The following is a 14,272-nucleotide window of genomic DNA, read 5'->3' on the forward strand; positions in this document are numbered from 1 at the left end:
AGTGGTACAAAAGAACTGGACACACGCACGCACACACGCAGTCATATTGACAGGGTGTGCCTTCTGGCCCTAGATGTTGGCTTTACTTTCCAAACGGCCTTTAGTGCTTTCACCATCTTTGCCCCCAAATCTGCCCCCCTCTCCCCACATATGGAATGTGACAGTATAGTTTCAGCGAAAATGAAACACCTGTTTCTCCTTTCCTTTTTCTAGATGACCTCAGAAGTGGCCGGATCAAACACTCTCTCTGGGGGAGTCCCTGCTTTCGCTACAAGTAATTGCCTACCACCCAAGCTCACCCACAATGTCCCGCCGGGACCTTCAAAGACGCGTCGCGGAAGCTGCCCTATCCCCCTCTTTCTTTCTCCTCGTCCCCCTTGTTCCTTTTCTTTCTTTTAGATGCGGAAGCATCTTATACTCGCGCCTTGTAGTGCGCCGTCCGCGCCGTCCGCACCGCTTCTCGAACATTCGACAGCTGACGCGCGCGCATGCGCCGTCGCGTTCGAGAACATCGGCAGCTGACGCGCGCGCATGCGCCGTTGCGCTTCTCCCCCTTCTCGAACATTCGACAGCTGACAGTGCATGCGCCGTCGCGCTGTATATATACTCAAGGTCGGCGCTCGCTCGCTCAGTTGCCGCTCGTCGGTTGGTTTGTACGGCGCGTCGACGTCCAAGGTCGCGGTGAAATGAATTCCAACGAATCCACAAACACAATGATCGACGTCCCTTCGACCAGCGCCGCCCTTTCGCATACGTGTGTACGTGTTCACTCATTTAACACCCCCTCCTACAACCACGTTAACCAATTTAGCCATCGACCCAAGTAAGTCGCAATTTAACACCCCATTTCACAACCTCGTTAACCAATTTAGCCATCGACCCAAGTAAGTCGCACTTTAACACCCCGTTAACCAATTATATGCTCCGCATCCTCCTCAGTGTTCCACCGAGGGAAGGTGCGGGCAATTTTTTTTCTTCCTTTGTTTTTTATTTCGGTTCTTTTTGGTTTGCTCCAGCAATAAGCGAAGTTAACTGTTCGGCGGAGCATGTGTCACCACTGTAAAACGCCACTTATTTGTCGCTCTCTCTCCCGTTTTCTTCTTGCACCACCATGTGGATGCAGCTTGATCCCATGGCGTCCTACATATTTGCAAATAGGCACTGCGCCATGCTCCCGAACGGGCTGCACAAATTAGGTGCCTTTTCTCATCTTCTAACCACTACCACCACCACCATATTTGCAAACCCTGACGAAGACCGGTGCACTGGTCGAAACCGTTTGCAATAAAATTAAGAGAACTGCTAAGTTGTGTTTCTTTGCTTCCCATATATATATATATATATATATATATATATATATATATATATATATATATATATATATATATATCCCCTGATGAAGGGAGGTCCCCTCCCGAAACTGTTGGGAAATAAATATATTTATCCTTGTTGACAACGCTCCCGTTGTGCCATATCCCATACCTTCACGAAGACTAACTGGCCCATTGAATTATTACTCCCACTATATATATATATGTATATATATAGGTAGGCATGGTGGTTGAGTGGCCGTAGCGTTGCATATAGTCCAGTAGATCCTCCGTGAGTGGTCACAACGTGGTTTATTTCGACGTTTCGGCCTACAGACTGGCCTTCATCAGGATTGATGAAGGCCAGACTCTAGGCCGAAACGTCGAAATAAACCACGTTGTGACCGCTCACAGAGGATCTACTGGACTATATATATATATATATATATATATATATATATATATATATATATGTGTGTGTGTGTGTGTGTGTGTGTGTGTGTGTGTGTGTGTGTGTGTGTGTGTGTGTGTGTGTGTATTGTCACTTGCTACAAAACGTCTTCAACTCGAAAGAACTGAGCCGGCGGGGAGACGCACCGAAAACTGGCAAGATGGCTGCTTCAATAAAACAACAACTAACCAGATGATTTATGGGGTTTAACGTCCCAAAACCACCATATGATTATGAGAGACGCCGTAGTGGAGGGCTCCGGAAATTTCGACCACCTTGGGTTCTTTAACGTGCGCCCAAATCTGAGCACACGGGCCTACAACATTTCCGCCTCCATCGGAAATGCAGCCGCCGCAACTAACCACAGCGCGCACTGCTTCAGAACATCGTCTTCCATTCTATCGGGCAGCCATGGCTTGCGCTCGGAGCACCTAACGGCCAAGTGGCATTATTCCTCCTCTAAAAAAATGGGCATCACTCTGATGCTAGGAAAGCACAAAGGCAAAGTCGGGTCGAACCAACAGAAAATACACGCATGAAAAAACAGCAATAATGTTCATGCACAGTCGCACTTCTACATGAAGTACGTCTTCGTCGCACTATGTGCACAATCTCCGAAGAGTGCATCCGCCGCCGTGGCGAGAAGACGCGGTCAGGGACTACCTCGTAGTTCACATCGCTCACACGTCGCAACACTTTGTACTGTCCGAAGTAGCGACTGAGCAGTTTTTCTGACAATCCCTGGCGTCTGACTGGAGTCCACACCCATACTTGATCGCCTGGATGGTATTCAACTTGTCGATGGCGAGCGTTGTAGCGGCATGCATCTGTACTCTGATAGTGTGTAATGTGTAATCGCGCTAACTGGCGTGCTTCTTCGGCGTATTGTGTAAACTGTACAGTGTCAGGAGAGATCAAAGCTTTGCAATTGTGTGGAAGCATTGCATCCAGCATGGTCTGGACCTCATGTCCATAGACAAGACGGAAAGGCGTGAATCGCGTAGTTACCTGGACGGCAGTATTGTACGTGAGTGTGACGTACGGTAGCACTTAGTCCTACGTCTTTGCTGGACATCTACGTACATGGATAACATGTCAGCGATGGTCTTGTTGAGTCCCTCTGTCAAGCTGTTGCTCTGCGGATGATATGCCGTGGTCTTGCGATGGCTCGTGTAGATGAGCTTGAAGACGTCATTAATGAGTTGGGCCATGAATGCTGTTCCTCTGTGTGTCATTACGCACGACGACGCGCAGTGTCGAAGAACCACCTAGTTCATAAAAAATTGGGTGACCTCGGAAGCCGTAGCGCGTTGTAGTGCTCTTGTTTTGGCGTACTTCATCAAATAGTCGGTGGGTACTACGATCCACTTGTTGCCGGCAGATGATAGCGGAAAGGGCCCCAGTAAATCCATTTCTATTTGATCGAATGACGCTCTAAGTGGTTCTATTGGTTGAAGAAGCCCCGCGGGCTTCAGTGGCGGAGATTTGTGGCGTTGACATTCCCGGCAGCTTTTCACGTATCGCTTTACGGATGCGGAAAGCTTAGGCCAGTGGTACGCTTGTCGAACTCGAGTGAGAGTTCGAAAGGAACCTAAGGGACCAAATGTGGGCTCATCGTGGCTGGCGAGAAGAATGTCGTCACGCATGTCAGTTGGCACAACTAGAAGATAGGTTCTCTCATTGCCGTTGGAGTTTTTCTTATACAGGACCCCATCTCGCAGACAGAACGACGACAGACCTCGAGAAATACATCGAGGTATGGAAGGGTAGTGTCCTTCAAAGTTTTCGATAACTGCGCGAATTTCGTCGTTCGCGCGCTGTCGGGTAATGAGATCTGTTGTAGTAAGGGCCCCAAGAAAACCACCGTCATCCTCGGTGTCGTGGCCTTAAACTTCAACAGGTGCACGGGACGGTGAATCAGCATCTTCGTGCTTGCGACCTGATTTGTAAGCGATCGTGAAATCGTATTCTTGCAGACGAAGACTCCATCGTGCCAGTCGCCCACATGGGTTCCGTAGGTTGGCTAACCAACACAACGAATGATGGTCGGTCACTACCTTGAAGTGGCGTCCGTAAAGGTAAGGCCTAAATTTCATCGTGGCCCATACAACAGCGAGGCACTCTTTCTCTGACGTGGAGTAGTTGACCTCGGCGCGGGAAAGAGTGCGCCTAGCGTACGCTATCACTCGCTCTGTGCCCTCTTGTAGTTGGACGAGGACAGCACCAAGACCCACATTGCTGGCGTCAGTATGAATTTCAGTATCAGCGTCTTGGTCAAAAGTGAGCGAGGACTGGAGGTGTCTGCAAACGCCCCCGTAGCTCAGAGAAAGCTACGTCCTGTTCTTTCTCCCAGACGAATGGAGCATATTCACGAGTGATGAGTGAGCGGTTCAGCTATCCTAGAAAATTGGCTATAAAGCGGCGATAATACGCGCAGAGCCCTAGAAAGCGACGTACTGCCTTTTGTATCACGTGGCAATGTATATGTAAGGTAAGGAAGTGTATACCCAAGGGCTCGTTTTTCCGTGTTTTGACACAATATTAATGAGGTATAACAGACAATAATGCCAAGACAAATATAGAAGAACTTATAAGAACCAATGTAATGTATATAGAAAGAAAGAAAAGTGGGTGGCAAAATAACTTGCCATGAGCAGGAATCACACCTACGACATTCGAATGACGCATATATATATATATATACATATATATATATATATATATATATATATATATATATATATATATATATATATATATATATATATATATATTAACTTGTGTCTACATGAGGACGAAAACGATGATGGGAGATTTAGTGTGATTTAGTGGACACGAGGCAGTGGGCCCAAAATATCTATGCTGATTTGGTTGAATGGAGTCGTCGGAATCTGTACGGGTTCCGGGAGGCCAGCTGGTTTCGTCCATGGTGACTTGCGTCACTGGCTGTCGAGAAAGGTACGAACGTGGTGCTTCACGGCTGTGGTTAGTCTTGGCCAGTAATACCTTTGCTGTACCCTGGCCAACGTTCTCGTGCAACCCAAGTGGCCAGAGGTTACCTCGTTGAGGCATGCTTTCAGTACTTCGGTTCGAAGGGCTGCTGGGATGACGAACAGATAGGCATATCCCGTCGACGAAAAAAGCAGGCAACCGATGGATTATCGTCGCGACAGATTATCTGATCCATTATGCTGAGACAAAGGCTATACAGTGAGGTTCAGCAAAAAGAGTACGTTGCAGGCCGCTATATTGCTCACTGCAGAACAGTCGTCTACCACACTGGCAACAAAGTATGGGTTTGGGCGCTCGTACGGTATCGAGGACTTTCCGAAAAGCTCTTAAGAAGACACTTTGGACCGTACCTAGTGCTGTGGGAACTGAGTGATGTCACTTACGAAGTTTTTCCCGGAGGTTCGTATAGTAAAGGCGTCTCCAGCACCACCCTGAACTCGTTCACGTAGTGCGCATGAAGCCTTACGTCAGCGTGTGATTGCGTGAGACTTTTCTTGAAAAAAAAAGACTACATTGCAGGCTTCGCATCGGGGCGGTGCTCTTTGAGAGGGAGGCAAAAGACGCGTGTCTACATGTGAACGAAAACAATGATGGGGGATTTAGTGAACACGAGGTAGTGGGCGTCTAGCTTCACTCAAGACCGAAGAAGACGATCTTGTGGCTCAGCTGCTTTCGCTGTCTCAAGGGGTACCTGTGTTTTTTTTCGCATTGTACCGCGACAATATATTCGCGCAAGCATACATACACGCACGTGGCATTTTTTATGAAGGCGGAAATGTTGATGGCCCGTGTGCTCAGATTTGGGTGCACGTTAAAGAACCCCAGGAGGTCTAAATTTCCGGAGCCCTCCACTACAGCGTATCTCATAATGATATTGTGGTTTTGGGACGTTAAACCACACATATCAACCATCAATCAATCATACACACACGTTTGGCCTTCACGTGCGTTTGTATGTGTGTACATATTGGAAAGAGATAAACGAGACAGAGACAGCACCCTTCCTGTGGGCCGGCTGTTCTACTCTCCACTTTCTTTTCTTCCACTTCTCTAGCCCATCATGCGTGCCGGAGCCCCAGTGTCGTTCTTCGCCATCACACTCGGCCATGACTGCGAGCCTCCAGTGAACGAATACTAGCTGCGTTGCAGTGGCCGGATGCGGCAACGGCGTGACTGGGTCTGGAAATATCGCGATGGTCGGTACCACTTACGCTGCGCCTCTGCTTGGAGATCTCTCAGTACGTTTTCTAGCGGGCGGAATTAGCCTTCTCCGTGTGGTCGAACTCGACCACGGTGCGATGTCTTTCGACAATCTGTATGCGCATGTTCTTGTGGGTGACTTTGGCTGAATCGTGGTGGTCGGCGCAGCCCACGCTGTGAGTTGTCTGTTCGATCTGCAAGTGGGTCTGGTGGGCGGCCTGACAGTGGTCGGCCTCGGCCACATTGGCATTCGGCTTATACAGCTGCCGATGGCGACTCTGGCGGACGCCATTGGCTGTGCCGTGGTGATCGACAACGTTTGTCACGTTGTGAAATTTCAGAAAAGTCTCTCTCGTTCTTTTCTAGCGTGCATATATGGATGTTTCGTGGTGCTTCGGTTTTGTGTTCGGGCCCATGAAAGCGCGTAGTCTGAAATTTCGGTGATTGCACTGGCGGGCGACACTGATTGTTTCGTCAAGGTCGGAGACCAACCCGTAAACACTGGTGTCTTTCCCACCACCGCTGGTGGGCCGAGCTGCAGACGGATGCTCTGCGAGGCGTCCGTGTGTACGTATGGGCCATTTCTGGACATAGGTTGTGACGCAGCTGATGGTCGGGTAGCACAACAGACCTCCCGGAAATCGCTGAGCCGTTGGCTGGCTTCTGGCGAGGCATCGCGTGCACGTGTAGTGTCCAGAGAGGCAATAGCAGGAGAGTTGTTCCGCGACAATATCTCAATGGCAACCACCTCAGCCTGGCTAGGTGCGTCGGTTTTCTCGAAGGATACATCCCTTTTGAACCCAGTATGCGCGCGATAGAGCGTCTGTGCGTCTTTGGAAAATAATATCTGAGGCACCTGCAAACATGGCTGTGTCTGGTCAGGGTTCATCTTGTTCGCTTCCTCAAAAATGCTGCTTTGTGAAGTGGTAAAGCGTACATTGTGGTATTAACGATGGTACACATGGTCTGATATAGTTCTGTGGGGTCTGGCCCAATAGGGGTAAGCGCCTCCACGTCCTCCTAAGGAAGATCTGGTGGTGATATCCCGGGTCTAATACCTATGGAGAGTCTATGACCTACAGAGGTGAACTGTGATCACTGCAGTCAGGGTCAGCAGCAAAAAAGTAGTCGATGTATTCCATTGCTGAACTGCAACAAACCATTGCCACCTCGATGTGGTGCGCCTCCTGAGTCCCTTCCTCGCTGGAAGTCTTGGACTCACTGACATCATAAGAAGTCAGGCCGAAAGGGGCTATAAGCTTCGAGCTTTACTCAGTCCAAGACAGCTGCTTCACGCCTTTATACCAGTGCCACGCCACCGCACCAATCTGAAGGTGCTCTACGGCCACGGCCCATTTTTGTCGTTCCGTCCAAGCTTTGCGAGGTCCGGTAGCCTTGATGATTGCCACCCAATCTTCGGCGTGGTCGTAAAAGCCACTGAACTTTGGTATCGCACAGGTGGCTTGCGATGTTGGGATCACAGGTGAAAAGGCACAAAGTGCCAACGCGAAGCCGCCGAGCTGGTTCTCGATCTGCATGAGGACACCACGGAGCACTCTACGTTGCTCGGGTACACTGGCCTTCAGGTCATGTGAGGCATCTGCGTCGAGCATGGCGTCGGTGGAGCTTGATGCTGGCAGGATGGCAGAAACCAGCGTAGAGTGTGACGCTCTTAAGACATTGATCGTGGAGCAGAATCGGGCAATAGTTCGCCGCAGGTGCGTGGCGCTGTTTGAAGATCCGCTTGGAGAGACAGGACCATAACTGCCAATGGTGTTTCTAAGGTGAGCGTCACCTGTGTGCTGTCACGTGGAAGGGTATCACGGTGTCCATGAAGTGATATTGAGCCTCCGAGGACGCCTGGATGCCGTCCACAGAGGATGCTTGAAGCGCCGAGACAGGTGACAAAGAGGCATGCACGCCCTTTCTAAGAAAGGTGAGCTCATGCGCATTGTTGGCGCGGAGTAATGCGTCACTGGACAAGTTCCACGAAACCATAGTGGAGGCACGGACGCCGTCCGCTGCTGGTGGAATTTCTACTTGCCGCGATGGTCGCCTGTTTGAGTACATCACCGAGGAAACGGCATGGTGTTCCTCAGGAAATCCTGGCGGAGCTCGGAACGCGTGAACGGCGTCCCTTGTGGTAAACGAATACGGCAGCAGTGGTTGGCAACTACCGTGGAATACTGATGCCGTCCCCAAACATTGGTGGCAGCGGCGGCAGGAGAGCAGGCGTCGAAGAAGCCTTCACACCGTCCTCAAGCTCGGCTTACCACGGCTGCTTGCTGGCGGGTGCCATGGACGAGGAATTGAAGACGTAGTACTTCGTTTTTGTCGATTGCACCATCGTAAAGGAATAAATGAGACAGAGTCAGCATCCTTGCTGTGGGCCGGCTGTTCGATTCTTCACATGTGCTTCCTCTACTTCTCTAACCTAGCATGCGTGCTAGAGCGCCGGTGTCATTCTTCGCCATCACAATATACACAATACATACATGCGAAATGAAAATGTTTGGGGGCAAATACTGCTCTTATCACCAACTCTTCCCTTTCTAGGCCTTTGAAGTCGTGCTGTAAGCTGTGGTAAACAGCATTGAGGAGATCGTATCCCCCTGTCTTACTACCTTCTTTATAGGTGTTATGTTGCTTTCTTTATGAAGCACTAAGGTGGCAGTTTATCCTCTGTGGGGTTATTCCAGGATATTTATGAATGTTTTGTCGACACTCTATATACCGCAGTGTCTACATGACAGCAAAAATATCAGCAGTCAAAGACACTCAGATAATACATCTAACACCCAGAAAAAGAGCTAGGAATTCCTCTCCGATAGTCTCACGAGCAACCGAGTCACCATCAAGTGCTTGCTGGATCACTTGCCAGAACAACGTCAAAAATAAGAGTCTACGCAACTTCTCCACGCGCTACAAAGAAAGGCCTCAGTCGACGCTACTGTTACATTGTGAATCGTCACGGACGTAAATCACTACAGTCTTAACGATTTCCATCACACGAAGCAGAACACAGAGAGCACCAGATACGGACCATGACAGACGTGTTGGATAAAGGAATTACTTGCGTCCTCTAAGATGTTAGCATGAAAAAGGGTGATAATGCAGGTCTGAGGCTAATATTTCAAGTATCCTTGACGAAAATCTTGGTAACCTTGGCTATCGAGCTCTATATACAGCCTCTGACCACGGTGCGCGCCGTTCTACAGTAGAATGCCTGCATCATGAACTCCGCGACAACTCATACTGTGAACCACTCATATTACCACGCGCCATCGCGTACGCACGCTTGGAAGGCTCAAAAATCCGGCTTCAACTTGCAAACGTTCGTGATGAAAATATATCGCTAAATGTTGGCCGTGATCATGTTTTTTTTTGGTCTCCGCGATTGCCAGAGCAACCAAAAAGCTATTAAGCCTTTCGTTGTACCTCAAGAAAGTGGACAAAAACCTATCTCCATTTTAAGAATATACAGACAGAATGCAGCTGTTAACAGAGCATTCCAGGCTGCGTGAAAAAAAAAACATTCCGGCGTTCAGAGAGCGGGAGATTGAAGGAGAATGCAACTGCGAAAGCGAGGAAATCTCCCCAGCTATTTCATTGTACCTGATAACGCCTGCTTCGTAATAATGATTGTAAGATACATTGCTCGTGTTTGTACTCCATTGCTTTAATATTACGTGTGTGCCCAAACCCAATGCATTTATGTGTTACAAAAACCCCGTCGGAGTGCTTGCCACGTACTCGATGTCGTTTGATGCCCGCTTGCACTTGCGAGTTGCAGCAAGTTAAAATAACTGAATAAAAAATTTGCATTGCACATGCTTCCTGCTATTTTAAAGCGACGTTGGATCGACAGTGGAAGGTCCTTGATTTCCAGGAAACTACGTCTCTACACCAATGAAATAGGGAGGGGGGGGGGGTCTTCAGAGGCCTGTGCACGTTCGCTAGCGGATGACTCTCCCTACAAAATGTAGTTCTGGCCATGCCGACGATGAGAGCACTGGTGGCCGTGGTTTTCGCAGCGCCGCCTAGCCAGAGTCCGACATCTCCTCGATGATTCCGCTAGTGCGTTAGGTTGACCGTAGTTTCTTGGAACAGAGAGGTGCATCGGCTGACGAACGTTCATCATCGCACACATTCTTCTGGCACTCACGAACGTTAAACTCCTTCCCATCTATCATGCATGAAACAGGAATTCAATAAATGACGCATTCGGCGTATATAGACGTGATTCGCGATGCTTCATCGTGCGCCTCCTTTAAAGGCGATAGTCTTTTTAGGGTACCTCAACGCAAAAATTTTGCTCTGTTTGTATGTTTATTTGCTTGTCCGCCAATCGATACTCGGAACGGCCAAATTCTAACTGTATCCACAGCTCCCGCTAATATTGCTCAAGTTTCAGCGTTCAAGCTTGTGCATGTGTCAATGAAAATGTAGTTATTGCACGTATCTGAGACACAATGACACCCCGTGAATATTCTTCGGTGTGTCTCTTTATACTACAGAAGGCATACAAAAGTAATTCTAAGGACTGTAGCGTTTATCACGCTGATCTTGCAATGCAAAATATGCACTAAATGACAATTGTTTTCAACGCTTTGCTAAGACGATGATGTGGTGGCGCCTACCCGTCGCTTTGGGTTCTACACCTACTCGCCTCCGAGACGGACGCACACGCTGCGCGCTTGCTATATCAGAGGCCATCCTTTCGTCTATCAAGATAACTGACAGATAGAGCACATGTCTCATTTGTCTCGATGCGCTCGTTCGCCTCCGCTGCAAGCATGGAAGTTCTTTAACGCTGCGCCTCCAGAATACCATTTCTGTATTTTCTCGCGCAGAACATCGTATAAACGTTTTGTTCACTCTCTCCAGATGCAAGACTATCAACTTTCGATGACATTGCAGTGAAACATGCAGAAACAGGGTCAATTTTTTTTCTTTGCGGACCATGTTACATGTCAAAGGTATGATACTTTATGTAGTACCAAAAGAACCGCTTGAACGCCACAATGTTGCCTTCTTTTCTTAAGACGATGCGAAGTTTTATGCATGTAATAAGTAACAACCAAAACCCTGTTTCGCCGACAAGCTTCCATGTTCAACATTTTTGTGCAGTTTTTTTCTGCAGATTATTTCCGACGTGAGCAGTTTTCGCACGTAACCTGCTGCTTGGAGCCGACGTACCCAAGCGTTAAAGCTTTCAACGACAGCCTGTGTACACAATTTTGCCAAAGCGTTATAAAAGCTTGGCTGGTTTCGTGCGTGATGATGTGTATGGCAACATTGATTTTCGTCGTCGCAGTTCGTAATTATCAATATGTGAGGTTCAACGTCCCGAAACCACCATAAAATTATGAGACACCGTAGTGGAGGGCTCCGGAAATTTCGACTACCTGGAGTTCTCTAATGTGCACGCAAATGTGAACACACGGGCCTACAGCATTTCCGCCTCCATTGAAAATGCAGCCGGGATTCGGTCTCGCGACCAGCGGTTCAGCAGCCTTAGCCAGTATACCACCGTGGCGGGGCATGTCGTGGCTCGTACGTCCAGCATGTATGTTGATTGAAAAGGTCAGCCGCAGATCTAGGAACCACATGGTGCTGTCCCGCGGCCGAATGTGTGTGATAGACAGCGGCGATACACAACCTTCAAACAGTCTGATCAGGCGCCTGCTAGCAAATTGGAGTATTTCAGCTTTGCTCTATTAAACCAAAAGAAACATTGTTGCCAAAGACAATATTACGAATTAAATTAATCAAGAGAAGCATTTCTGAAACATGTCTTTCCAACGCCTCGGAAAATTCATGTCGACATCCTGTCACTGAAAGCTACAATTCTCAGACCACCTCTGCCAGGACCCGTAGAGTTAGGTTTAGGACAATGTGAAACAATCTCAGAAGGTTGGAATTTTCGGCGTCCTTCCTTTCGGAGTGCCTTGTAATCATATCAAGGTTTTGGCGAGTAATATTATTACTCGTACATTTAGTATATGAAGAGTATTGTAATACTATCCTTTAGCAGGCTGTAAGGACGACAAGCAATGTTCAGGTGCTACAGAAATCACAGAGTAACGACGTCGTCTTCGCAGGGAAAAACTGGAGCACCAGGTGAGCACCGAGATCGAGGAGGGGTCCCTGCCGACTGTGTGCGAGGCTGAGCTGGCCGCAGCAGAAGTGAGCGAGACTCCGCTGGTGGACTCGGTGCAGGAGGCTGCGAACAAGGGCTGGCTGTAGGGTCACTGTTCTGTGGCTGCCCGTTGTTTGATTTGCTGGCTTGCTTGAATTGCATGTTCTCTTTGGGGAGCCTTGTATATGCACGTGCAATAAACTGTCAGTTGTCTGATTGCGCTGTGTCCCGCCCTTCGCATGGATTCAATTTCAATGCTGAAACAAGCCCTTTCCTCAAGTCACACACGCAAGCTCAACAAAACCTGAAGAAGCGCCACACCTTGACTGGCTCCCGCCTGCATTATGCATCACAGTGGCGGCGAACACCAATATATATAATGACGGTAAAATAGGCAGATCTCACGCACAGAAGGAATCGATGATATGCAAAGGACGAATGAGAAAGGTCGACATTCCACTTCAAAATGAGACAACGTTACAAGGTGGAGGTAAATTATGCCGTACATGACTTCTGTGGCACGATTATCATGTTTGGATGTGTCGTTTACCTTCGTCGTCTATTCACGTCACGTGATACCAAATTTAGTATACGTGGAGCTAGCGAAACGGCCGTCAACACGTTATGAGCACGGTATGTTTTCATATTCGTACATGACAGCCATGTCAGGATTATCACGTTTGCATCACGCATATATTTCGTCATGCATTGACGTCACGTAAAACCGATTTTGGTATATGTGGAGCTAGCAAAACGGCCGCGAGCGCATCATGAAGGGCCCAATATACTCCAATGTAGCTCTGACGCGCGCGCACGCGGGGCACAGTGACGCTACGTTAGCAAAACGCAAGCACTCTATTCACCTTTTCATAAACGCCTCCCTGGGTTCCGCCATAGCCGTCCTTGGGTTGTGCAAATTGTCGCGTCCCCTCGAAAATGCACTGACAACGCTGCGCCCTTAGCCTTTGTACTCTCGCGCACAGCCCATCATGGCGTGACGATAGTTATAGCGCGAGAACAAAACGACGACACTGAGACAAGAAGGACACGAAAGACACGAAAGTCCTTCTTGTCTCTGTGTCGTCGTTTTGTTCTAGCGCTATAACTATCGTCATGCCATACCAACTAGCCCAAGCTGCCACACGTCTAAGTTCCATCATGGCGGTGTTTTTTAGGGGCGAAGCTCCTTATAGCGGCACTCGTTCGTCCCTCATAGTCTGTAACAAGTATAACATTTTGACCTCCAAGGTGGTGCCGGTGAGAGAGTTCTTCTGTGCGTTGTTGAACAATAAAAAATAGTGCTCAATGTACATGTCAATGGCTGCTAATGGGGAACGAGAGACAGGAGCATTCGGCTTTTAGTTAACGTGCAGGCTGCGATCACCATTAGGAGCCATTGGCATGTACATTGAGCATTATCTGACAAGAAAGGGTTGCTATGTTATACTAGCTGGGTGTAACCTCCTTAGCTTTAGAAAGGCTTAGCGAGCGTTGAGCCGCAGTGCCATGAATACAATGAACTTGTATATACCATGAATGAACTCGAGGTGGTTAAAAATGGGAAGTAGATTCGAAGCGCAAGCCGTAAGAAAGTAAAAGCCAAATTCTCCGCCTCTCATTTCCCATTAGCAGCCATTGGCATGTACATTGAGCACTATCTGACTGAAAAAGTTTGCTACGTCATACTCGCTGGGCGTAACCTCCTTGGTTTTCGAAAGGTTTAAAGAGCGTTTGGCCGCAGCGCCATGAATAGAGTGAACTAGTATATACCATGAACTCGAGGTGGTTAAAGGTGGGAAGTGGACCCGAAGCACAAGCCGTAAGAAAGTGTGTGTGTGCCACCTCTCGTTTAGTCCTTGGAATGTCCGCTGGATGGCGGTGCTTCTATATGGGGAATATATTGACCCGTGTCTACATGTGGACAAAAACGATGATGGGGGATTTAGCGGAAACCAGGTAGTGGGCCTCTGGCTTGACACGAGAACGAAGAAGATCTTGTGGCTCAGCTGTTGAGAACACGCTGCTTTCGCTTCCTCAAGGCGTACTTGTGCTTTGTTCGCGTTGTACTGCGACACTGGTGGAGGTGCTGGCCCGCGACCCCGCCTGATGCTCCACACTCCCACGGGGAGCCGTTCATCCAGCCCAGAAGCACTTGTC

General features: G+C 48.6%; 1 protein-coding gene across 1 annotated transcript in view; it reads left to right on the forward strand.

The window, feature by feature from the left end:
* The window catches only part of LOC119162698 (transient-receptor-potential-like protein), a 505,165-nt gene extending 492,833 nt beyond the window's left edge, over positions 1-12,332 (forward strand). Inside the window, exon 16 of the mRNA XM_075882308.1 lies at positions 12,078-12,332. Coding sequence (XP_075738423.1) covers positions 12,078-12,222 — 145 coding nt within the window. The 3' untranslated portion in view covers positions 12,223-12,332. The remainder of the gene's footprint in view (positions 1-12,077) is intronic.
* Positions 12,333-14,272: the final 1,940 nt, after the last annotated feature.

Source organism: Rhipicephalus microplus, chromosome 2, assembly GCF_043290135.1.
Source record: "Rhipicephalus microplus isolate Deutch F79 chromosome 2, USDA_Rmic, whole genome shotgun sequence".
In the NCBI taxonomy this organism is placed as follows: domain Eukaryota; kingdom Metazoa; phylum Arthropoda; class Arachnida; order Ixodida; family Ixodidae; genus Rhipicephalus; species Rhipicephalus microplus.